The sequence below is a fragment of the Toxorhynchites rutilus genome, chromosome 2 (genome assembly GCF_029784135.1).
Source record: "Toxorhynchites rutilus septentrionalis strain SRP chromosome 2, ASM2978413v1, whole genome shotgun sequence".
Taxonomy (NCBI): Eukaryota; Metazoa; Arthropoda; class Insecta; order Diptera; family Culicidae; genus Toxorhynchites; species Toxorhynchites rutilus.
In genome coordinates, this window is record NC_073745.1 from 38414095 (window position 1) to 38441987 (window position 27893).

The 27893-nt window shown below is 38.0% G+C and overlaps 1 protein-coding gene and 1 long non-coding RNA gene across 3 annotated transcripts; one reads left to right on the plus strand and one right to left on the minus strand.

Annotated features, from left to right (window-relative positions):
* On the minus strand, positions 1-27783 carry LOC129769755 (senecionine N-oxygenase-like). 2 transcript variants are annotated; one of them, XM_055772210.1, is made up of 3 exons: positions 27607-27783; positions 936-1503; positions 1-877 (listed from the first exon to the last, which is right to left on the minus strand). In XM_055772210.1, the coding sequence occupies exons 2-3, from the start codon at positions 1396-1398 to the stop codon at positions 174-176; spliced, it is 1167 nt and encodes a 388-aa protein (XP_055628185.1). In that variant the 5' UTR covers positions 1399-1503; positions 27607-27783; the 3' UTR covers positions 1-173. The 2 variants fall into 2 exon arrangements, with proteins under 2 accessions (XP_055628185.1, XP_055628184.1); XM_055772209.1 differs by lacking the exon at positions 27607-27783 and adding an exon at positions 12303-12515.
* On the plus strand, positions 24353-26737 carry LOC129769756 (uncharacterized). Its single transcript, XR_008741966.1, has 3 exons — positions 24353-24478; positions 24547-25279; positions 25343-26737. It is a non-coding gene; the product is annotated as an uncharacterized LOC129769756 (long non-coding RNA).
* Positions 27784-27893: the final 110 nt, after the last annotated feature.

Here is a 27893-nt window from a genome sequence, read left to right on the forward strand (position 1 = left end):
TCTATGTTGTTATAAGTAGTTTATTTTGCTAGTTAAATATGTATCTCTAGAGAAAACACAGGTTTCCATTGAGGAATAACTATAACAATATATAAATATCATACTTCTGCCCCATAAATAATGCAAACCAAACATATGTTTGCTATACTACAACTTGACAAATCAAAATTAAATTAAACCACCTTGACGAAGGTTTCGTCATCCACAATCCGGAATTTGTCCTTCCTAAAGTTAACCAAATCTTCACTGAACCGAAACGCACAAACTTTATGCAGCTTCTTAATCACAGGCTTGATGGGATCGACTCCAGCCGTCTTCGCCAAATCATCATAATAGCGATCCTCCTGCGGCCCCATCATATGAGCCTGCCTTTTCTTCAATCCTCTGCTCCAGCGTTCCTCCATCTCAGCATTCGTGTCCTGTTCCATTTCCGACTGGGAGGGCAATTGTTTTTCTCCACTGAAAAATTTGATACAGAACCTAGCCTGCAGGTCCATCATCTGAGCGGCACACACGTAAAAAGGCAATCCGATGAAGGCCATCGTGGGATGGCGGATGTTTATGCAGTGTTTGTACAACTTCTGGACGTAGTTATCCTCCACCACAATGCCACAGTCGCAACTAAGGAACGGAAACGTGTACTTGTAACCGGTACTGTAGCAAATAACGCTGAACTCCTGGGACGTTCCATCCGCGTACACGACACCCGTTTCGGTAATTTTTACGACATCCGGCTTCAGATTAACGTTGTCCGGGAACAACGTCTTCGGCGTGTCCTTCAGATGATGACTCAGGGTCACCCGTTGGGCCTTTTTGGAAATCTCGTACGCCAGATCCATTCCAGACGGACCAGCTCCGATGACGAGTACGGTTTCGCCTGAAAATTAGAATTAGTTTTTGAAAATGTTAAGAGTTCTCAGATCTAAACAATTTACCAACAAACGGATCGTTGCAGCGATATTCATGACTGTGCATCTGTTTTCCCTTGTAGTTATCACTTCCTGGATAGTTTGGAAACTTTGGTGTGTGATAATGGCCGTTACACACTAATACGTAGTCAAAATAGTAGGTCTCCAGTCTGTTATTGGGACAGTCCAGGACCATCACTTCCCACCGTTTCTCATCCTTGGTTGGCTTCACCCGGATCACATATTGACTGAACTTGATGTGCTCCGTTATACCGTAGCTATCGGAGAAAAGTTGGAAGAATTTCAGCATATCTTCCGCCGGGATGTAGCTGCTGTCCTGGTCGGGAATCGGGAAATCCGGATAACCCATAATCTCCTTGGGCAAGTTGGTTCTCAGACCCTTGTACATGCTCGAGTGCACATCCAGCCCGTACTCGTTTTTGTCCACCTCCTCGTTGAACACCCAAGTGCCTCCGAGCCGGTCGGCCATCTCGAACACCGTCACATCCCCACCGGACTGCAAAGCATGACGGGCAGCGCAAAGACCCGCTGTTCCCGCGCCTATCACACAAAAGCTGCGCTTTTTGCTGGCAATCTGAAACGGAAGACATGTGTATAGAACTCAGTTTTGTTCCATGTTGGCGGGAAGTGAATGAAACCAGTTTGTAGAGAATTGAACTCATAGGGAACAAACAAAGGAGATTAAGAATAAAATGCATCGTGTCGGGATGCCTATTTAATCAGCTGAGGAGAATGCATTCAAGGTCTTCATATCAATAAGTGATTCATTGTGAACATACTCGTTTTGATCTTTGTTCCGTGAGTACAAATCTGTGCGCTTGGAAGCTGTTTACAAACAGCGGAATCAATTATGATGACGCTAAAATTTTCATGATTTACTGTCCTGTTACTACTTATACTATAACTCAGCAACTCCCCGTCTATAGTCGATCCACAAATAGCCAGCTGGTGCAGATAGCGAGCTGATGTTTGGGTGGCGCTGAGCAACAGTTACGCTACGGAGTCAAGCAACCGATATAGATTGACCATAGGTGACGAATGCATTTTTGTATAAGTCATAGTTTAATCTTATTCGCGTGTATTGAATTGACTGAACTCGATCCGATTGCTGACCCATTTCACCGTGGTAAATTTGCTCAGTAAAATTGCTTGCATTTCATTCATAAGAGTGATGATTAGCGGGCTGCAATGTTTCCTCACGAGAGTAAAAGGATGATTCCGGTTGGTGCTTATCACCAGCAAGCTTAATTTTTTCCGTACTTTAGTCTAATGTGGACCGATCAGACATAGCGGCTGCTCCTATTATGTCGGAATCAAGTAGAGCACAACTTTGTTGCATATTTTTTTATTTTGCTCAGCTCGTTACTAGGCGAGAATCAGTTTGATGAACTCTTGACTTTCGGCTCGCGCCAAATCCGTGTTCGATTTGGTTTTAAGTGGTTTCAGACGTGTTTTGAACTAGCTGTTCTGGCTGTGTTCGAGTTACATAATGCTGAAATTGTGACGTTCGACCATAGAAACCTTTTCGAAGAACAAGTCAGGATAAATCAAACTCGTCTCTTATCTGATATATCCTGGCTAAAAAGAAAATACTAGAAACAGAGAGCTAAGAACAGAGAACAGAAGGTATAATCTGGTAATCTCCCTTATTTCACTAAAGATTACTACGATACGAACGTCGTGGTATTCCATAGAGTTGAATTTGTTAGAGAAGCTGTTATTCAGTGGCCCATAGTAACCTCTTTTATTCAAATCACTTCTTACTGAAATAGACAAAAGAAGTAAGCTTCAAGTCTGCGAAAATAATCAGGCAGATTTTTTTTTGAAAAAGGATTAGAACATCATGACAACAGCGCACTCTTTGTGTTCACAGAATTTACGACACTAGCCACTCATAAATCGTTATTCGTCATTTGTTCCATTCTGATTCTGACTTAACGGTTTAACGAGCCGTGAGAACTAGGCATGCAATCAACGCAAACTACAATAGAACAACATGTTTACATGCTAAAATACTCAAAACATTTTTTTTCAATGCGCAAAACAATTAAAAACGTTGAGAAAATTGATGGCAATATAGTTGCCACCTGCCTGTCTAACGGTAAACACTTGATGGTGAAAATGGTTTTTTTTATATTTGAATATTTGATGTAAGTTTCAACAAAAACAACTAATAAAACTCATGATCAGACTCAGCAGGTCCGAAACAGTTTATATGTATTGAAAACTTCAACAAATTGACTGTTTTTCAATGACTTCTCGGGAAATTTGCTCTTGGTGCTCTAAATTGGGAGTTGTTACTACAGTTGGATCCAAAATGAACAGTTTTTGTTTTTTTCGCGCTCAAAAAAATCAGGCATGTTCCTAGCTATCAGAACTATAATTTATTGTTAAAGAAGATAAAATAAAATAAAATCGTTGGTGACAATATAGTTAGGGGCTGTCCACATACCACGTGGACAGAAAAAGCGCGATTTGAAACTCCCCCCTCCCCCTCCGTGGACAAGCGTGGACATTTTTATACTCCTCCCCCTGTTGTCCACGTGGACATTTTTCATTATTTTCTTAGATTAATTTAGGAAATAACTGAATTGCGCATAAATTAAAATATAATTCCACATTTTGTTGTGGCATATTGAGGTTTTATGACAGAGAAATTAATTTAAAATAGTTATCAGATGCAATTTTAGTTCACGATTTTTTAAACACTTGCAAAGAAATGTGTTGCTATAACATAGAATACATATTCAATAATAAAAGGTTAATTTACGTTCACAGCTGAATTTCAGAAGTGTGCTTATTTCATCTGGTAATTTTGAAGCTTCCTGATGTGTTGGTAGTAGCAACAACAATTCTTTATTGTATATTGTGTCATAATATGAGCCCTATCAGCGCCGAACTTTCCTAATTTTTGAAGCGCACAAAAACGAACAGGACAATTTTATGTGGAAGGATTATTTTTTTATCAATTAAACGATTTTCGAGAAAAGAAACGATTAAATTGGAAGCATACTCTGATATCTATAGATCTTCACTTGACAAAGGATTTAGAAGCAAAGGGTCGAAATGTTTGAGCGAATTCGAAACGCCTATACTGCCGTTCCAAGCATCGTTGTCCCATGTTCCGAAATCAGCAACCGAGAAAAACGCGATAGAAGTTTTCTTGCATATTTGTCTACCAGAAGCTTTAAGTATTTCAGTTTAGCAATACACCGGGCTTTTTATTAGCAGTAAACTGTTGTCTAATGAAATATGAAAAGTTTCCCTCACTTAAATCAATCAAACTTGATTACGGACTTAAAAATTCATGGTGGAACAGTTATGTCTAGAATATCAACATGGGACAATTGAACTTGATGTTGTTTTTTGAAATACTGGGAACAAACAATAATTTTTTTTTGTGTTTTTTTCCGAAAGATTATGCATAAAAACATCGTTTTATTAAGAAGGTAGTGATCTGCAACACCCTTGCAGAATATAAATCTCTTTGTTATTAGGCACTCGCTAACAAGGTATACAAGTGTTCTGTTAAACTTTTTTTCGTTTGTTCGAGAATTCCAAACCAGAAATGAGTCCATTAGCCCTGCTGGAAGCGTGGCATAAAATTATTGTACTTGTACCGTTTAATTTATTATGGATCTACAAAAAAAAATGATGAGACAGTTATGAATAGGATATGAACATGGAACAATTGAGCGTGAGGTTGTTTTTTTAAAAGCTGGGAATAAACAATAACTTGGCTTGTGTTTTACCGGAAGATTAGGTATAAAAACATGGTTTTATGAAGAAAAGTCAAAATTGTCCAAAAGTAACATGGGACAATCATGCGTAGAACGGCAGTATAGCTTTAATATAAATGATGACATGATGATAAAAAATACAAAAAATTTCTAGTTTAGGGATATCATACGTAAAAGACGATGCAATAAAAAATTAAGCGCTTTTGGTTTGCTTTCAAAGTTTCAATAGATTTTAAAAATATATTCTCAGTAACAATGCAATCAACCCGACTATTTCGCTTCCATTTGATTCATAGAAAGTTTCAGTAGAACTATTTATTACGAAGATATTCTCTATCGAGTGTGAAATTATCCTTTAATTTTTAATTTCATGGAATAATGAGCGCACAGCAAATAGACGGATTTTTTCATCAAATATGATCCTCTATCCTCTATTACCAATATTCCGAATCAGCTACCTAATTCCATGTTCATTTTTATCAAAATACTGAATGCTATCAGAATACTTTCACTCAATTGTTTTATACTTGACGACTAGTGGAAAATGATTTTACACGCAATTCTGTATGAAAATCTATACAGACTAACTGTTCTCGAGATATAACAAAATGTATAAAACATTAAATTCGATGAAAAATCATTTACGCATATCATGAAATCTCAACCATTATGGAATCGTTTAATTTTTATAGTTTTGGGCTATAATGATTTATAACTCCATAACAAGTCAAAGCTCTCTATAACGGCAATCTTTATAGCGACAAATCTCTCTATAACAACATGTTTGAAGGTCCCTTCAAAATCGCATAGAAATTCTTTTCTTTATTGCGACGTTCCTTTATAACGACGGTCCCTTGCGATGTCGCTATAGTGAACTTTCACTGTACGATCATAGGAAATAGCTTGGTCATTCACTCATATTTTATAATACATATTTTTATCATCCTATTTTCATATTTTTATAATACTGATTTCACTGAGGAAGATAAATAATATAAGAAAAAATATTTGAACGTTTGACTGGGCAGTACTCTCAGGCGGCTCAATCCGTTTATTGATAAATACGGAGAGTTTGGCATTTTTGAATATGTATTATTCAATTTAACTTCAAATGCATAGGTGATTGTATTGAAAAAAAACTCTTCCTGTCCACGTGGACTCAGTCTATACTCCCTCCCTCCTCTCCGTGGACAAGCGTGGACATTTTGTTACCCCCTACACTCCCTAAAGTTTTCCACGTGGTATGTGGATGGCCCCTAAATATACTGCTTTTGAACTAGGGATTATAGGGACCAAGCAGAGATTTTCAAACTAATCTGCTATTTCAATAACATTCGAAGAGCAGTTATTTTTGAAAAGAAAAAAATGTTTGTTGTGCATTATTCTCATTATGTGTTCTTTTTTCCAACCGTCCGCAAAAAATCATGAAATGGTAAATTTATCAATATACTGAAATACCATTTCATTCAAAAACCATCATTATTATATATAATGTAACTTTTACAATTACGACATCATAATATTTTTTATTAAAAATGTCTGTCCATTTTGATTACCAGAAATAAATATGCGCTCCATTAATCAAATACTGAAAGCCAATTATTCGAATGAATCGAATATTTAAAAATTACCCCACGATTAATCGATAATCGAATAAACGAAAAATTTAGACATCTCTAGACGCATACATCTCTAACTCGGAGCTCGAGCAACCACTAAGACGTGGTCACAAATTAAGTAACGCTAAAAATGCGGTTTTCGGTTTTCAGAAATTGAATTTTGCAAAAAAAAATTGTTTTACTGTGTTACCTTATAAACTTTTCAGCCGAACTGTTAATTTAAAAGGAACATGGACTGATATAAGTTTATGTTGATTTACACAAAAGTAATTACAGTAGAGCCTCGATTATCCGCGGCGCGGATTATCCGCGAAAGTTAGTTTCCTAGAAATTCTATAAATCTTCCCGAAATTTGTCAGTGAGTGGTGGTTTTTGTTTTGGTCATGGCTTTCACATTATCTGATCACTGATGTACACGACCTTACAGATTGATAGTTACATAATTTCTGTATCGCCTTTCAAACTAATTTTGAATCTCAAACTAATTCCGCTTCATCGATTTGAGAGTTTGCGTACTCAAATATATTCTACTTTGACGATATTGAATCTGCTATCTCCCGGGAAAGAGGAGCCATCCGACGTTCAACTTGGTTGAATGCACGATGCCCTGGAGCATTTGTAGCAAACCCTCCTTCCGCCCTGTCACATTAAGTAACGCAACCTTGACCCACCTACCCCCTCTCCTACTTGTGTTACGTAATTTGTGCACGACGCCTAATGGGCCTGATTCTCGAATACACTTCACGGTGGAAATGAAATAAACGGCACGCCATTGAACTACGTTTTACGAGTTAGTGAAGTGTCGAAGGTAATGATGAGTTTTCAGACAGAATGAGCACTTTTCAAATGAAAAATCATTAATGAAAATTAACTTCTTCGTATCAAACTGGTATTCAATGTGAGTGGAAAACTTTGTTTTCTTCATGTGATATAATAATCTCACACAAAAATTTCATCTGAAGATAATTTGATATTAAAATGATAAATTTAGTGGGAAACTAATCTCGCATCCAGATGTCGACACTGTACCGTTGTCATCGCGAATACGTTTCATTCCGTTTCCACCGTGAAGTGTATTCGTAGTGTATTCGAGAATCAGGCCCGAAATAAACGGCACGCCATTGAACTACGTTTTACGAGTTAGTGGAGTGTCGAAGGTAATGATGAGTTTTCAGACAGAATGAGCACTTTTCAAATAAAAAATCATTAATGAAAATTAACTTCTTCGTAACAAACTGGTATGCAATGTTAGTGGAAAACTTTGTTTTCTTCATGTGATATAATAATCTCATACAAAAATTTCATCTGAAGATAATTTGATATTATAATGATAAGTTTAGTGGCAAACTAATCTCGTATCCAGATGTCGACACTGTACCGTTGTCATCGCGAATACGTTTCATTCCGTTTCCACCGTGAAGTGTATTCGTAGTGTATTCGAGAATCAGGCCCAATGACTTTCAATACGGTGGCAGAGTTTTAATTGCAGTTAAAGCCTTTCTGAACTGCATGTCCTAAACACTGAAAATAAGCAACAATCTCGAGCAAGCACTCGTTCGTGTTAATCTTCAGAAGTCCATAGTCTATTTCTGCGGAATTTATCTACGACCTAATTCGTAACCGACGTTATATTGCTCACACTCCACTACAACACAACAGCTCCATGGACGTATTTCGGATTACGCAATGATTACAGTCTTCCTCAATAATTTCCGAGAAAGACGAATCTATCGTTGCTTGATTTAACACAGCTTGTAGTCTACCTTGAAGAAGCATGACGTTTTCTAGTGACCTGGAATCGACTGGAATCTTCCAACGTTTTTCCTAAAATAATGTGCCCAATCTTTGTAAAGGCCGTTGTGAATTCTTCTCGATAAATCGCTCCGAAACAGCACTTTGCTTAGCTGTGGAAGACTCCTTCAATCTTCTCAATCATCAAAGTAGGATCCAAAGCTTCTGTGGAGAATTATCATGGCGTTTCCATTTTGTGCTGCTTAGCTAAAGTCTTCGAAAATTAAGTCCAAACATTAAACCGTGTACATTATCATATGCCCCATATTTTGGGTGGTATATAATACGCCTGACTGGCATATACAGCCAAGCTTAGAGACGAATGAACTGCAAAGTTTAAAGCCTCTTAAAAACAAAGAAAGAAAGATATACAGCCAATCGCAAAATTGAGTGTTCACACCTGGGGTGGCATTCCGCATTTCGAAACGAGTATTTTTTGTACGTTTCGACCGCTTTTGCCGTTATGGATCTCGAAGTGAGCTCGACACTAGTGAAACGAATAAGGCAGTAGTAGAGTTTCGAGCAAAGTTTGGCATTACGAAACATTGTGTTCGAGCATTTTTTAGCTCGAAACGAGAACAAATGTCTCGACAAGAACGTTGATTTTAATACTAAACCTTACATCAAACAAAATTTCAATTGCATTTCCTTTGATTTTGACGTTTTTTTTTTTGTACCAGTATGTGAGTCAATACAATACTTTTAGTATGTTGCATAATGAATCACTTTTCATTTTAGCACCATGGAATCGCAAAGAAATGCAAAAAGCATCAACACTTCGCAAGTGGAACATTTGACAGAGTTCATGGAGGAACATTGTAGCATGGTCCACATATTCCAACATTGTAGATCCCCTCGTTTCTTATATTTGAAATCCACATTCAACACATCTCAGTTGTGTGAGTCTGAGTTCTTCTGTTCAGAAGTGTGTGTCTTGGATGGACGGCAATGCGAGTGCCACTCTTTTTTTTACATTTGGGCAACATTCGGATACCCGATTTGCTGAACAGCGCTAATGCGAAGAGGACTTCTCACAAATTATGGGACAGTTGAAATAATGCACCTAATGAGCGAGGGACCCCGGTGCGAAAAGTTTCGGAATGGAAAAAAGTACATGTGTTCATTTTTCGTAGGACTTAGAATGAGGATATGAGTACCATCATTATACCGGATATCTTGAATTTGTCGAAGAAATATTGCTTTGTTTCATAAACGATGTTGTATCAAATTCGATCAATTTTCCGCTTAAGCTTCTTTCCAGAAGTGGCATCATTTCTGATGAAACTGTATGTTGAGCCATACCAAGTAAAAGGTTTCCTCCTCTTGCCAGAAGCCAGAAGGTTCGAAACGGTCGCTAATTTTAAAGATGAAGGAATTACAGTGCTTCTGAAAGTTGGTTGGAATACTTGTATCCGGAATATTTTCAAATGCTTCTTGGCTAAGCCTGAAATACTGCCAAAATATTGAAACAAAAGAATTATTATTTATATCGAAAACGTAAATAAGACAAACTACGAACCCAAAAATTTGACATTTCTCTTCGAGACAAATTTTGCTTAAAATCTAGTACACTAAAAATATTGACTCAAAAAAGATACATAATACCAAATTCATTTCGATTCGAGTATGAAATTTCTCGAACCAACTTACTCGTTTCGAAATGCGGAATGCTACCACTGATTGGTTCGTCATTTTCGAGTTTTTCGGGATTAAAAAATAAATGATGCGGATGAAAATGCCTACATCTCAGCTGACGAAGCTGCTAGTAGGGTACAGAACGGGTTCAAAACCAATCAAACAGCCTATACCTCAGTTGTTTTGTGCTCGAGATGTTGGCGTCAAAAACTATGCTGCCTATGATAGGGCTGTGTTCATCACGTCCCACCCCTGGCTGAAAATTTGCTGTCTATGGGCAATCTTATCGATTCAAGATAAAATGTGCTGTTCGAGAAGGCAGGCTGTAAGGTATTGTTATGCCTGTTGGTGTGAAAAGCGGCGACTGAAGCGTTTTTCGGAGAGTACATTTGTGATGGCAGCGAAACAGTCGGCATTATGCAAGCATCTTTGGTGTCGAAGGCTCGGACACCGAGATCCGGAGACAATTACGGAAATTGGTCAAGATCTTTTTTGTGTTCTAATTATTTATCCGACAGTGCAGTATACAATGCGTTTGCGGTGTTTGAATGGAACGGAAGTTTGTCTTTTGTCGTTTCCAAAAGAATCTTTGAGTAAATTCGTCTTCCGGTGAAGATTTGGTCCACATCGACATTTGTGAATTAACGGAAAAAACGAGGCCTAGTGGAAACTGATGTTACCGGGAAAAACGCAAAGGAAATAAGCGTAACGGAAATAACCACTAATAAAAAGCGTAATGTCACAAAAGGTTACTACAAATATTGTCACGCGGAAAAACCTCTTGGGTTGGTGCTTAGGTCAATGTAATGAAAGCGAAATTCGCATCTAAGGAACCGATGCGGCCCTAAGCAGCCGAGGTGACGCGATCCGAGTCGGCCGAAAATTCGCCGTTGGAAGCGGCGCCCTCATTGCAGTTCAAAACTATTGTACCATGATCTGAAGAAATTATCAAACTTACAAGTATTTTGGTTTTTAACCAAATTTAACTATTTTTGGGAATGTCAGGATAATAAAAACATTGCGCTTTTTCCGGGTGTCATTTTTACCCATGAGGTTTTCTGTAGGCGTCAGAATATTTCTAGTAGACTTTTGCGACAGTATGCTTTTTTTCTGCGGTTATCTCCGTTGCTCTCATTTCCTTTGCGATTTTTTCCGGAAATATAGAAACCTTTATACGGAGATACTGATCACGAATGTGCATACGCCAGGATTGAATTCCAACAAATTCGAGGATAGGATTTTTACATCGGAAAAAATTAAAAATTTGCATCGAAATACTTCATTCGGCAAGCCGAGTAACATTTTCGGCAGAAAAGAAACCAGAGTGAAATTTACAAAAGTAAGCAAAAAGTACAAAAGCCTTCAAAAACGTCTTTCCATTTTTGGAGCAGCACAAGGAAAAAAATCACTATTTTAACCAGGAATTCATGTCACTATTCTAAAAGTACGATGAAATAGTGCGGGGGCTAATTCGATGGATTTTGTCCTCAAGGATATGAATCCACCAAACTGCCCTGAACTATGTCTAATCGAAACCGTTGAAAAGTAGAGACCCAGAAAGATCAAGGGGAAAGCAAAATATGCAAGGAACTTGCTAAGTGGAGAAAAGCCACATCTTCTAGAGAGTCCAACTAAACTATACCCTTTTGTATGCAACTTTATGGATAGTCTTCTCTCATCATCGCAGAAATTTTGAGAAATTATTTCAATGGGTAGAGTAATAAGTAAGCATTCAATGTCATTCTCAACTAATCGCAATGGTCTTACTTATATTTGGAATACAATACAATAAATGATCTATGAAATGTTTTTTAAATGAAACGAAAATTTTAAAAATAACTAGTATGATTTTGATAAACTTTGAAAAATGTCAGCACTAATTCCCTTTAAGCCACACCATAGTTACAAATTCGAAAACAGGAAAAAGTCACTTTGAAAAGTTAAATGGGAATCGGAACAGAACTCATTCTTTGGTTCTACTTTTTCTATCATGTTATGTCCTTTATATTATAACTACACGGAAAGATGTAGTCATTTATTATCAGTGTACTGCCAGTAAACCATTTTGCACTTGAAGCTTTTTTTCAAGTCTTTAGTAACAACTAGATAATCTCATTCAATTTAAAATTATCACAATAATTCGATGAATTTAACAGCCTTCTCAACGTTGAAGCAGATGAGTATTTTCTTTTTATTGTTTTTCTGCTCGGGCTTCAATCCTAAACGACATGCCTCGGTTGTATTTTTTTTTGTTCGTGACAAGTTCAAACAAACTTATGTATAAATGCTGTGCGGAAGAATTTTCTTATCTGGACCTCTCGCGTCCTGAATGGAAATTAACCAGGAGCTTCCATTACGATAGGCTTGATTAGCATTTTATGATCAACAGAACAACAGAAAACAATACGTTGGTTTACCCCCCACGAACATAATCCTGCGATGCATTCCTGATTCGTTGATAGCAGTTATTTTTGCATCAAATGGATTGTTACAATCTCGAAACCTCTAGCACAAATTACATCACATAAACATGACGCTCATAATGCTCGTAATTGAATGACAAATCGAGAGACCACAATTATACGTACCACTTCATCCACCATGTTGAGTTGTTCACTTGTAGTTTGCAAAAACTAACGTCGCTTTCAAATGCACTTATCTTTGAGGGAAAACCAACACCGGTATTGTAATGAATCACTGGTTTTCACGTCTAGAGACCTTCTAGATATATATGGTAAACTTTCACTGGAACCGTAAGATCCTTCCAATCGCACTGTCCGTACAACACTACGGAGCTGTTCTGGCGGAACATTCCTATTTATCAATACCGCCGACATTTGCATCAGTTCACCGTTGAAAGAGTGTTGGACTCCGTCGAGCCTTCTGCATCGGAAACGATTTGTTTTCCCAGACGTATGTATACACATATTACTTCAATCGATCGTAGCTGTAATATGTTTCCACTGATAGTGAGTCAATTCTGTCATAATATTGTTAATCGCAAATTGGCAGATCATGTGTGTTACTCGTGTAGCACAGGAATAGCCTGCGCAACCTAGAAAACCTGGTGGAATCCCGGAACGAGCTGAAAATTGACCTAATAACACTATCTACGGAGGAAGGAATCACGTCTGGATTAACGCATTGTCTGCAATGTGCGTGACGTTATAGTTTTCAAGAACTTGCGCTCGCACGAGTCCAAACAAACATGTTTTCAATCCCCAGACGAGCCCCCAGAGTTCACTGTCGTCATCTGGACAACACACAAGTCGACACACCACGTGCTCGATCTACCAATACTTGCTGAAGTGCGTACACAATCCGCGCCTTATTCTACACCAACACTATCGATGTTGGAACGAAGGATCGTAATGTTGCTAGGCCGATATGCATTGGGTTGGATTGATCGTGGACGACTACGAAAAATTTGTTTTGTGTTTGAATGTGAATACCCGAATTCGTTTCGTGTAAACTACAACAAACATGTTTACAATCAAACTGTCATAGCATATCGATCGATGCGCGTTCCGACAGTAAAGTTTGCATACTCCGTTATAGTTTTCATGAATTAGTCTTCAATAATGGATACTTTAGTTGGCTCGCAACTATGACTGTTCCATTCTAAGCGTTTCAAAATTCCCTATACTGTTTTTCATATAATGATTCGACGGTAGTTTTGATGTTCGTTGCAATTCAGTTGTGGGTAAATCCGAGAGGTGCGTCACCATGTAACGTTTGTAATATTTCCCACATATTATTTTCAAGTCATCTCTCAATCATTTGATTTGTTTTCATTTAGTCACTCATCAAACAGATCTCAAATAGGGATCATGATATTCATCAAGTCATCGTTTTTCCAGAATATTTCCAATTGCAGCTAACATCTGGGGGGGGAACCCGTGAATGTGTTTGGAAATTGCGTCAGCCAATGCATGTCTTCGACGAATCGTTGGAGACAACTCAGAATGCACATAGATTTGATGTATTCTCATAACAATAAACTACAAAACTGGAACTAGATTCTAGATAAGTAATAAAATTTAAAAAAATTATTATCAAATAATTATACTTTTGGGACAATATCTACGAAAATACTAGAGTTGTTTCATTGAAAAATAGTATATTAACCCTGAAATATCATTGATATGACATTGATATGAACTCTATTTTGAGAGCTCTTGTATCAGGGAAAACCGACACCTTAAGGGTTTCCACAAATATGTTGCTTTTTGTTTTGTTTGCTTCCATGTTGCTTCGACTTCAAATCGTTACAGATACTCTCTTCAAAAATTCATGAACCATTCTACAGTATCTGTTGATCATTTTTTTAATAGAACTCGTATTTCGATAGAATACAAAAGTTGATGTTTTAGGTAAAAAAAATGAGAGTGTGGGAGATCGACCTTTCAAGAAACGAATGAAAACTTTTTTTTTTTATTAAATTCGTTTATTTTTACAGGCTCAGTTACATAAGTTTAAAGGAGCCGAATTCTTAATTATATTTTAATTACTATACATAAACATTTTCTAAATCTATGGTAAGTAAGGTAGAAAACCGATTACTCGCGGTCTACTCGAGTTTAGAAGGGTGACATATTTGTTCAGGAAAAGGATGGGATATAAGGAAATTGTTACAATAATAATAATCTCACACACTCAATTCTTAAATCTATTCGTATATCTATTGTGTATTTACATTTCAACTTATTCTACTGTTTGTAGCAAGGGGACCAATTGCACGCGAAGGATATAAGGATATAAGGATAATCACACACGAACTTCGATAGCTTTAAGGAAAATATAGATTTAGGACATGTAATCAAGGTCTAACCGAGCCAACACATCTCTCATCGGCACATTGGGCTGTCTTCCTCTAGCCCTAATGGAGTTTTCTAAATTCGATCTGGCGACAAGATACAACTCGCACGACCAAACAACGTGCTCGATGTCGTGGTAACCTTGGCCACAAACACAAAGATTGTTGTCGGCAAGATTAATACGAAAGAGTAGCGCGTCTAACGAACAGTGGTTGGACATGAGTCGGGAGAAGGTGCGAATAAAGTCTCGACTCAAGTCCAGACTTTTGAACCATGGTTTGAAGCTAACCTTAGGAATAATTGAGTGGAGCCACCGGCCCAATTCATCTTCGTTCCATTTGCGTTGCCAATTAGCGATGGTATTTTTACGGACTAAAGAATAAAATTCATTGAAGGCGATTTGACGCTGATAAATATCGGCTTCAATCGCACCTACCTTTGCTAAAGAGTCAGCCCTCTCATTACCCGGAATTGAGCAATGTGAAGGGACCCAGACAAAGGTAATAACATAACAGCGTCTGGATAAAGCACTCAAAACTTCTCGTATTCTCTCAAGGAAATACGGCGAGTGCTTTTCCGGCCTCACTGAACGGATAGCTTCGACAGAGCTAAGACTAAGACAATGTAATAGTGTTCAACAGGTCGTGAGGCGACGCTGTCCAGCGCCCAGTATACCGAGCAAGGATTCTGAAGACTGTGTGAGGTGCTAAAAAATACGTTGAACACTCCAAATCCTGTGGACTCGTTTATAGTGGACCCATCAGTAAAGTACATATTATCACAATTGTTACCCCCATACTTTTCATCGAAGATCGTTGGAGCGATCCTCGATCATTGGTAATCTGAATATCCATGGATATCTTGCTTCATGGACAGATCAAAATGCACAGAGGAATTGATGTAGTCAGGGAAACAAACACGGTCGGGAATATACGAAGAAGGATCAACCTGCATGGAGATGAATTCATGATATGAACTCATGAATAAGGAGTGAAAATTTGTCTCGATCAGCTGCTCAAAATTTCCGATCACCAATGGGTTCATGGCCTTACAGCGGATGAAGAACCGAAGAGATAATAAATTGAAGCGATCCTCGAGACTCATGGTATGCGTTGAGGGCATACATCCCAACGCAATACGGAGACAAAGATACTGAATTCGCTCGAGTTTAATGAGGTGTGTTTTGGCAGCTGATTGAAAACAGAAACTGCCATACTCCATCACTGAGAGAATAGTTGTTCGATACAACATTATAAGATCTTCGGGATGGGCTCCCCACCAGGTGCCGGTAATTGTACGGAGAAAGTTTATTCTTTGTTGACATTTTTTACTCAGATACCTAATATGGACCCCCCAAGTACATTTGGAGTCGAACCAGACCCCAAGATACTTGAATGACATAGCATGAGTGATCGGTTTACCCAAAAGTTGAAGCTTTGGTTTTGCTGGTCTATGCTTCCTAGAAAAAACCACCATCTCTGTTTTCTCCGTGGAGAATTCGATCCCTAGCCCAATGGCCCAGGTTGAAAAATTGTTCAAAGTAAATGAAAACTTGTTACAATAATTTCAAAGCTTTAAGAGGGTATCTATATACTATATGGACACTTTAAATGAGGAGAGGGAGAATAGTTGCAAATTGTATGTGATTAGATTGCTCAGATTTTGAATGATAAAAAGCAAACAAATTCATGTATTTTAACTGCAACAAAAAGCTGTTCACTGATGGATTCAGGGTTGCCAATAATATAATATTTCTGAAAAAACTGGAAGGAACTGGAACAGCATGAGATACGAGGTAAAATGCCAAAAAAATACCATCAACAACTCAATAGTGTTATTTCAATACTCAAATAACCACAAACAACGTTGCTCAAGTATTACTTTGGTATTATCAAATTTTGATATTGAGAAGCTATTTCTCTCAATTTTTTTTTTGGTGTTATTCACTGCTAATTTACAGCTTATATTAGGCTTGCACAAACCAAATTTCGGTATCAAGATCAAGATGAGGGACCCTTAAATATTTCCTCTAGCTCGAGAAAGTACTTTTGAAAAAATATGCATAGTATGCTTTTTTGCAAATCATACACTATGGTTCACATGCATTTTATGCAAAATGTGCATTAGCTATTTAGGGGAGTTTGTTTGCATTAATTAAATTAATTATATTTAGAACTAAAATTCCTTTGAGTGACTATGAGATACTAATATCCATTTGTTGTAAACGAAAGCAAGGTTACTTGGGTTTTATATTCATATCAATTAAAGTCAATGGAAACTATTCACTTTATGACCTTCTGAACTTCAGAATGTTTTGGAGGATCTATAACATCTGATGTTAAATCTAGGCTGTTCAATAAAATTAACAATTGAGTGATACCCTGTTTTTAAAGTAGTTTGATAAGTTTCCACCATTCGGGAAAGCTCTTCGTTTTGGAATTTTCGACAAAACACCGACGGATTGAACAAAATGGAAAGAACCGAATTACAACCTCGCCAGAGATCGATCCAAGGTCGAATGATAAATGTCAGAAAACAAAATTACATTAGGAATAGGAAGAGGGAGGGACAGATAATATTTATCATTGTAAATTTATTTTATATAAAATGGATAAAACTAGGGCACACATATGAAAAACTGGTTAAAACTGGACGATATTCCAGAAAACTGGAAGATTTTAGGGTTCAAATGGATGACTGGATCGAGAAAAAAAAACTGGAAGAATCCAGCTTAAACTGGAACATAGGCAACGCTGGATGGCTTATTGAGCCTCAAAGCTTTCACTGCTGATGCAGTCTTAAGACGCGTTCACATTACGCCGAGCGGCCTTGGCCGCCCGATAAAGCCGACTAAATGTGGACGTACCGCCCGGGGACGTACCGAAAACCGACTCAAAACAAACCGAACCCAACCCGAAAGAAGTGGGTCCGGTTCGAGAAAGTCGAAGCAAAACAAAACGAAGTAAATTAGCGTTCACGACATTGCGCTTCGTGTGTTCGTGGCGGCTTCGTACATCCGATGGGGCTACGTGCACCCGATGTGGTGTCCACATTACATAACGAACCGGAAGATGCCGCCTGATACAGGCCGATCGGCATCATTCGGCATAATGTGGACGCGCCTTTAAGTTTGCGGAACGAATGGTTATGATTCCGGTCTAGAAATCTCAGCCATCCCATCCCAGCCATCTCATTTTGATCCCAGCTTAGGTCAGCATCCACGTGAGATGTGCCGATGGGCGTTGAACGAAGAGACATCATGAGCTCTGGCAGGCTTCTTTGTTGACATGCCCGATTCAACGTTGGTTTTGGCTGTTTTATCAGTCCAGCTTTGCTGTTTTATCTTTGAAATATAAATAAGAGGTATCTACAAGAAGTAAGAACGCATTTTTCTTATTAGTCAAACACAAACCAGGTCTCGGTTTTACCCTGACTGAAGGTGTCGGTGTTACCCCGAATGGAACTGAAATTTCAAAACAATGTTTTCAAGCATCGATAAGCAACAAAATACTCTACCGTCTGACAAAAAAAACAATGAACAATGATTTGAAATAAATTAAGCTCACAAAAGTATTGAATTTTCCAAAATTTTCTGAATTGAACTAGCGAAATTTTATACGGACTAACTTTTGTTTGCTGACCCAAGGAAAACGACCGCGAAGGATCACTCTGCCATAAAGCGAGCCTCCAAGCAAGATCCTTTCAAGGCTCCGAAAAAGATCCGAGACGAACTGAACTTGTCCGTGAGTTTCCGGACAGTTCAGCGGCGACTGGTGGAGCAAGGGCTAGGCGGTAAAAACCCCCAGAAGGTCCCGATGCTGACGCCGAAGCATCTGAAGGCGCAGCTGAAGCTCGGGAAAGATCACTTCGATTGGATCGGTCCGGAGAAGGAAAATCTGTGGCGGAATATACTGTGGTCGGATGAGACGAAGGTAAACCTCGACTCGGACGGAAAAACTTGGGTCCATCGCCAAATAGACAGCGTTTTTTAAACTGAGTCAGTGCCAAACTGACTCTGTAATAAAAAAAAACGTTTTCAGTTTCACGAATGCGGTGGTTTGTTGGTGTGCGTTATATAGTCTGATTTGTTTATATTTGCTACAACAAATGTACAGTGTCGACGTCTGGTGGCGATATTAGTACTTGGGCGGTAAATTATTCTCTATCAGATCAGAAGGGCCAAGAGCAGTGTAAAAATATTAAAGTTTGAATGAAAATTTTTGCTTCATATTGTTTGATTATCTAACACATGTAGTTCTGACACTCACTTAACCATTTGTCGATGCATTTCTTGTTTGTTCCACAAATAATTTGTTTCCCTTTTTTTTTTTATCTTCGCTTATTTTTCGTCGGCCTATTTCCGCCACTTTAGTGCCAATCACCGACATCAGGGAGGCGACTCCACCTGTTCCTACCTATCAGACTCAACAACTCATGAGCCGGGCCAACTTCTTTTACTTCCGCTCCGAAGGAAGACGTAACCAGAGATTTTTCGCCTCAGAAAATCCCAACGACGCCAGCTGGGATTGAACCCAGGCCGATCGGATTGTGAGGCTGTTACGCTAACCATACAACCACTGGCGCCGTCATTTGTTTCCCTTGTTGGATGTGAACCACTGCGTCCATTATTCTGAACTATTGTGGTATATCCCATTTTTTTATACTCCACTTCAAGCTTACCTACTGCTTATTGACGAAGAAGTAGACTGAAAGCTATAGCGAGATAGGTGCCAATCAGGAATACTCTGTTTGATAAATTTTATAATCCTGATCGGCGACGCAGACCAAATTTCCTTGGGCTCCAGAATAGCCTTATTAAGGTGTTGAAATCTGCGTCTAGTTAGAGCTCCACAATTACAGAGCAAATGTTCCGAGGTTTCGCTATCGGTATTACAGACAAATATCATCTTGCGCTAAACCTATGTTTTTGAGATGGTATTTACTCGGACAGTGTCCTGTTATAGGGCCCGTGATTGTGCTGAAGTCTTTCTTATTAAGACTCAGCAATTGTTGAGTAATTTCAATACTCGGCGTGATAATTTTTTTGACTTTTTAAGTTGTACCGCCAACCAGTTGGCTAACACTTCCCGGTCTTCCCAATTCTTCAGCTCACCTTTCAACACACAGTCAAAAATTCCACAGAATGGTTCTGGACCAGTAAAAGGTGAGCTTGAGCCGTTCCTGGCAAGTTCATCTGCTCGCTCGTTTCCCTCTATGCCGCAATGGCCAGGAATCCAGTACAGTTGTACAGAACTTATCCGACTTAGTTGCCGTAAGAGGAGAATGCATTCCCAGACAATTTTTGAGGAGCATTTAAAAGCATTTAGAGCTGCTTGACTGTCTGAGAATATGCAGATGTTAGCATGTCTATATTTTCTTTTAAGGCAGACATTTGAGCATTCTATTATCGCAGCTATTTCTGCCTGAAAAACTGTTGGCCAGTTTCCCATTGCTACAGAGATTTTTGTTCTGGGACCATATACTCCAGCACCTGTTCTGATTCCCATTTTTGACCCATCAGTGTAGAACATGATTGAACCATTACGAACACTGGGACCGCCTTCATCCCATACTGACCGAGAAGGTTCGATTACACTGTGTTCGATTACGACATTCCACGTAGTTAGTCCTAGGTTCCATCCAATCACTGTTCATCTCTGAGGATGGTCCTACGGGTAATAGATTCAGGATGCTCAAGTGTCCAATTTTGTCTCCGTCTAGTATTTTTTTCCATTGTTTAAGCTTTAGAGCGCTTTTCTTAGCTTAGAGTCCACAAATAATTACTATTATAATATAAAATCATCATTAGACACAGTTTTCGTTCAATATGTTTCTGCGATATCGGAAAAACCTCTTATTTCATCACATAAAATAAATATTCGATGCGTTAAAGTGAATTTTTATTCATAATTTTGATTTTTAAAGCAGGTTTATTACACCTGAATATCCATCATTATTTTCGCCTCCCAATGAAAGCACACGTAGCTTAATGCCGTCTACTCGAATATACTCTTCAAAATCAGGATCCGAATTGAATTACGATTCCAATAATACAAAAGCGAAAGCAGCAGGTTTTTCCATTTTCATAGTCTTTATTTTCAGATTTTCCAAAACAATACTCGAAACAGTTCAGTATAGTTGTATTGGTGAACCCGAGTGCCAACCCGTGAAACATCTCAGTGCGAAACTAACAGCTTTCGGGGCGAACTAGGGCGACACTGAGTGAATAAAAAACGTTTTGACAGCACTTCGTGCGGCACTGGGGTTGTAAGTGAACAAAAACGAACTCGCTATAACCGTAGAAACTTTTCACGGTATGAATTTTCTTGTTTTTATTGTTATTACCATGAATGTTGAAACCGGTCTTAATTTTAGCCGCGTCTTTTCAGTTGTTAAGTATGCTTAAAACGCATTTTTTAATGAATGACTATTGTTTTATCTACATATGTTATAAATTTCTTCAAACAATGCAAATAAATTATTATTAATGCATTGAAGCGCTGGATTGGATTACTTTTTCTCAAAGTGTCACTTTCTTTTTTTGCTTGAGCAGTAGTCTTAATGTTTTGTCCGACATTGTATTTTGAATCACTTTTCAATGTCTCTCACAGAGTGTCGGCTCAAAACCCGAAAAAAATCCCTGATATTCCCTGATTTTCCAGCAATTTCTCAGGAAAATTCCAAATGTAGACTAGTTATCAAATTCTCTACTAATATGTTAGCTGTAGTTCTCGAAACATTTAGTTAGCTTGAAAAAGTTCCTAAGTTCCTGACAGGGTTTTGATTTGGTAAACAAGTTAACCAGTCCAGAATCTGAGGCCCCCATTCATTAAACCATGTCATGACCTTCCGGATTTTATGAATTGTTGCCAGATTACCCTATTATCAAATTGTTTTCGATGCAAAAACAGATGTAAATAATTCTGAAGTACTTCATTGCACTTCTGAATGTTCATTCGTGTTGATGATAAGCTATCTAAACCAATACGGGTCTATGGTACTAGGTGAGGCCGTTTCGTCACTAAGTTGGTTAGGGGAGCGGTATATGAAAACAGCACGGGAGAAAGTAGAAGGGGAATTATTTGCTTGTAGCGTGATAGAGACAGACTGATCACGAGCGACCTTCGGCAATAGCGTATTGTGTTTTGTTTACAAACAAAACACAGTAGACTTCCAAGATGGCTGAAGAGTGGTTTTAGCAAGTTGGCCCACCTTAGTATATACTTCTAGGCGCCTTGATCTAAACCAGGCTTTTTGAGAAAATTCTCCCCAAACGTACCCTGCCCCAAAATATTGTTTTCGGAATCACGATGACGGCGGAACGGTGTCGACATCTGGATACGACTTTAGTTTGTATGAGGCAAACTATTCTCTATCAGATTAGTCGGCATGCAGTTTTAAATTGCTAAAATTTGTATGAATTTTTTTCTTGACGTTATTTAATTACTTGAAGTACGTTGTCCTGACCCTAATTTAAACTATTTTCTATAAATTTTCAGATATTCCCACCAAAACTTACCATTATAACATAAAATTATCTTTAGACACAATTTTTGTATGACTTTTTTCCCACTTGCAGGTGAACGTGATTTTCATTTACATAGAGTACTAATTTGATTTGAGAAAATGATTTTCATTCATAATTTTTATTTAAAAAGTGTGTTCATTCCTTCTGCAAACCCATATTGTCATGCCCCAACTTGTAATACGAAGCTCAATGCCGTCAAGGCGGATTGTCAATGTATTGGTTGAAAGGCGTGTAGCTGCAGTGAATCAACATCAAATACAGAAAATATTTGGAAATGTTTCGATTTTGTATAAAAACTTCCATACGGGATCTAGACCGACTTAATTCAATATGCGTTATAAAATTAGCCGATGCAGTAGAAAGTAATAACACGAAAAATGAAATGATTTTGAAGAGTATATTCGATTAATTCAAATTCCCGTCTCCGTTATTTAGAATAGAAATATCAACAGAGTACTATTAAAAAAGGCGCGAGTAATACTACGTTAAGGCGGTGAAATTCCTCTTAGACCAATGAAGAGATACTCACTTTACATTCCTAACATTCTTTCAATTTACTTATAACTTATCCTTCCCCTTGGTACCTTTGTAAACAAACCTCTACAAACTACTTTGTATTTAATGAGGATTTCTTCAACGATTCGCGCATCATTTGAAGTTTTCTACTGTTTATGAATTAAATTCGAATGTCTAACAACATCAGGCAGTCATTTTATACCGAGTACGTCGTTCATGACACTTTATGTGTTTACGACTAGTGATCCCCAATAATCGTTCGATTAATCGATTAATCGAATACTTCCTAAAGATATCGATTATTAATCGAACGAATACTGTGCAACCAATAATCGAAGCGAACGAATAATTTACGTCGATTATTCGATCCAATTCAAGAGAGAAAAAAAGGTACGGCCGTTGCAGTTTTACCCTGAAATTCAATCATTGTCTTTAATGCTCCGCTAAACTCGTAAACGAAGCTCAATGCGGTCAACACTAACTGAACCTCGTTTATCAGTTTAGGGGAGCGTATAAGATAATAATTAATTTTCAGGCGGAATGAACACTGTTTTGGTCTCAGATGGCTTTCTAGCAAACGAGAAATATTAGTCTAACTAATTATTTTTCTCAGTGTGACGATTAATCGATTAATCGATTATTTGGGGCGATTAATCGTATCGAATAACAAACTGCTGAAAAGTATTCGATTAGCTGTTGAACGATTAATTTCAAAAATCGGGGATCACTATTTACGACTAATGGTGTCATCCAAGGCGCCTAGAAGTATATCCTAAGGTGGGCGAACTTGCTAAAACCATCCTTCAGCCATATTGGAAGTCTACTGTGTTTTGTTTGTAAACAAAACTCAATACACTTGTGCCCAAGCTCGCTCGTGATCAGTCTGTCTCTTTCACGCTTCAAGCTAATAATTCCCCTTCTGCTTTCTTCGGTACTGTTTTCATATACTGCTCCCCAACCCAACTTAAGGTGCCCGTACACTGTTTGCCCGGAGGTGAAATATTTGATATTTTTTGACAGATAAGGTTTGATTTGATATTTGTACAAACACTATTTTGTTTGCCACTCTTCAATTTCCAACAGTAGTAAACAATATCAAACACCGAACAAGGAAAAAATCAACTGAAATATTCAAGGTAACCTAACCATATACCTACAGGTTCGAAGAACAGACTGAAAAAATATTTTAGGCATCCAATAATTTAATATTTGCTTGTCGTGTTTTGTGTAGAATATATTTGATCAGTACACGTTGGACAAAATTTATCTGTCAAAAAGAGTCAAATATTTGGCTTCGGTCAAACAGTGTATGAGCACCCTTAGTGACGAAACGGCTTCACTTTAGGATATACCAAGGCGCGTAGAAGTATATCCTAAGGTGGGCCAACTTGCTAAAACCACTCTTCAGCCATCTTGGAAGTCTACTGTGTTTTGTTTGTAAACAAAACACAATACGCTTGTGTCCAAGCTCGCTCGTGATCAGTCTGTCTCTTTCACGCTTCAAGGAAATAATTCCCCTTCTGCTTTCTTCCGTACTGTTTTCATATACCGCTCCCCTAACCATCTTAGTGACGAAACGGCCTCACCTAGTACCATAGACCCGTCTTGGGATATACTTCTAGGCGCCTTGGTGTCATCTAAATTCTATCCACACCCAGAAATTTAATTACTAAAATAAGTTATCAAATCTTTAGTAATGCCAACATTAGAAGAATGTACATGCTTTTTGTAAATATTACCAACAGTACGTGAAATGAATGTCAGATGCGATACACATCCCTACCAATGATTGGTACATTTTATTACGCGGTATAGGTAACTTAAACGATTGTCATTCCTGGCAATTGCGAAAAAACTATCTGTCATCATTTCAATTTTCGTCATGCGGATAACAACAATAAAGGTAAGTTATTTTGAATCATTTTTAAACGTTGCTTTAACGTTTGTTTTATGACCTATTGTTTCATTTAGTTGCTGTATTATAGGTTTTTACATATGGCCCACCTAATCGCGCAGAGCGCAGAGAAACGATTCAGAATGGAGGTACTTTGCGAACCAGAGGAGGTGGAGGTATCGTGCTGGGAATAACCGGCGGAGAGGGTGATAACTTGGCGGATAAACACCCGCATGATTTGGTGGACCATTGTTTCTCTAAGTTGGTTAAATATGACAAGTGTCGGCAGTACTTGCGGGGGCTAATACATAAGAAATTGATATGCAAGCAGTATAATATCATAGTGCTCGGCTACGGGATTTCAACCGTGCGCAGCGGAAACTGGCAGTCGGACGGCAGCTGCCGACGCCGCAGATTGTCATAATACTTTGCAAAGAGTTCGAACAGAAAGCGATGTGTAATTTGAACCTGAATCTGTACAAGCTGTATAGAACTACGACGAGGTTAACAAATTGCGTGACTCACTCAACGAAAATCTAATCAACATCGATCTGAACAGCTACTCACCGGAGTGTGTAGCCACGGTGCTGAAGAAATCCTTACGGGAGCTGTCATTCCGGTAAGTGATGTGGTAGCAGTTGAACAACTCCGGTCGCATATACAGGATCTGCCAATTTACCACAACATGACGCTCAAGTACATCATGATCCATCTAATACGAATATGTCGAATGCAGTACCAACGGGTACTGAAAGAGGAACCGATAATACTGATACACATTCTAATACGTCCTCCTTGGGAGAAAATTGTGTAAGTATGCGTGCCAGTCTTGTCTAACTGACACATGTTAATGCGTTTGTTTATTTTTTCCAGTCAAATCGCGTATAACACGGAAAACCACTTGCGAGTAATGGAACTGTTGCTCTATAAGCTGGACTGTAAAGAAAAACTACCAGGATTTCTGTCTGCTCCCGTGGTACACACACGGAAAATCTCCCGAAGGGCGACTGTGTTACAGCAGCAGCAACAAAAAATATCCGGGTTCATCCACTGTTTTACCCAGCTAGTCGCGAATAATTTTCAACGTTGAACGTATGCTGAAGGGTCGTTACGTTGCCGGTGTATGTGAATGTTTTCATAATTGCATGGTAGAATGACTAGCGTAAAGTGACGGGACGGGACGTGAACATGACGTGGATGTTGTTTGTGAATCGCACTTAACACTCCTATACTCGCGCATTGGTCTGTCAGACCGAGAAATCAATAATTCGTTTTTTTCTCAGAAAATATCAACACTACGACTTTGCGATTCTCTCTAGCTTCGTTATTCGTCGTTCATCATCGTTTAGCGTATCGCACGTGTTGGTACAAAGGGGATGTGTGCCACTTTTTTAACACTTTCGGTCTGACACACCGACGCGAGTATAGGAGTAACTTTTTTGGATAAATGCCTTTTTTCATATTCTAGAATATTATTGAATGAAATTTATTAATTAATGTTAATGGCGTGGAATATTTATTGAATATAATGGATAAGATCATTAGAGGACTATTCTTATTTGATTTCAGTCCCTTTTGTAACTGAATTGAACGGATCCATATATTAACTATTCTTCGATATATTTGTCGTTAGATTCATACGTTCAAAAGCAAAATATAAATGTTTGACTTTCGTATAGTTATTCGCTAAATATAATGGTCATACATATACACACTTGTGGAAGAATTGTAAACAGTAAACTATAAACTAATCGGTAGCTTATGGTAATTTTAACAGTTACAGTTTCGTGGATATTTTTTTATAATGGATAATATCGACATAAAAACAAGAAAAAGAAAAAGAAGTTACTAGAAATCCTTTTATATCATCTTTTTATGCCCCATCTAAAAAGGCATTCATTCTTAGTTTACCAAGAAAACAGAGACAAAGAATATTAGAAATGTGCAAACTTTATATTTCAGAACCTTTATCGTATGGTAATTATCTAGAAGGTACATTCTTCTCTTCAATAGAAGATCCAAACACACGCAACTGAATGAAATGTAGAAAATATATTTGTTTCGAGCATGCAGTTATGCTATGTTCTGATTCTTACTCCAATGAAACCACAATCAATTAATACATTTTTATGTTATTTTATAGCTCTTTATACTTCCATGAATTATATTCAGTTGCTTACTTTTAATTAATAACACTGAAAAATTCGAATTTCGTTATTTGTGTTGGAGTATCAAAAATTACTCTATTTTGAGGAGGCTAAATTAGATGGCTATTAAAACATAATAAAGACGAAGAAAACATATTTTTCGGAGTTTTTTCATTCAATCTTGCCCTCTTCTTCATATAAATGCCAACAAAGCCTGAAAAATACACAATGGCAACATTACAGAGAAGTTCAATTTTCGGTCTGTGACACCGTGCGCGAGTATACGTGTTATGATTTTGCACACGAGTACAGGAGGGTTAAAAAGCCAGCGATCACATCCCCGGCATCTGTGATACAAGCGCTCTCGATTGGGGTGTATAATATTGCCGGTAACAATAGTAGTAACGGAACCGTGGCTACCGGAAGTCGAAGGACAGCGTTGATACGAGCAGTTGGTGGTGCAAACACACCAGCTGATCTGACGGATCAAGTCGACTGATTCCTTCCTCCAGTTCCAATTTTATTTATATAGAAATAATTATTCATCATTTTTATTGATTACAATAAATAAAAAAAAGTTTTCATTACAATTGAAAAGAAAATATTACGATTATATAACTGATCAAAAAAGTATTGAACCGACGTTGGACTGACATACGACCCGGTGTTGAACAAATTACATATATGTTTAGGGTACATGTTAAACCAACGGTGAAGCAACCGCTTATACTTGGTTATACTGGCCGGTTTGACATTTGTTCACCATTGTTATTGTGTAATATGTGAGAATAGTTCGTATTCCAAAAATTTACTTATCATTGGTAATATTTACCAAAAAATTCGTTATATATACTAATTTTTCCAACGAGTGTAGTCGTTAAGCGTAAATAAAAAAGTTCCATTATGTGGGTCTGCACAGTCAAGGTTAGATCTGGTCCAGGTACAATAACCATCGCCCATTCTCCATTACTCTTTATATGCTTTTCTTACCTTTTTTCTCTTCTTGTCTACTTTTCTCTATCGTTCAGATTTGTACTTTTTGTCGATTACATTAGTAAGCATAATCTCTATTTTTTATCTTTTCATGGTTTCTGGTGGTAATACGGACACGTTTAACGAAAGCACAACTTTTCTGTTTTAGTTTTTTTACGTTACATCACAGTAGCGACGTCACAATAGCTCAAATTAACTTAACTTACATAGCCAATGAGCAGGGGCCTGACACGCTAATATATTTTTATTTTCATCTTTTTACAGTATGGCATGTGGTGTGCGTG

Excerpts from the sequence above, each read along its gene's own strand:
- LOC129769755 (XM_055772209.1), bottom strand. Across the intron at positions 878-935 it reads CTGCAACGATCCGTTTGTTG|GCGAAACCGTACTCGTCATC; the intron begins GTAAATTGTTTA and ends TCTAATTTTCAG.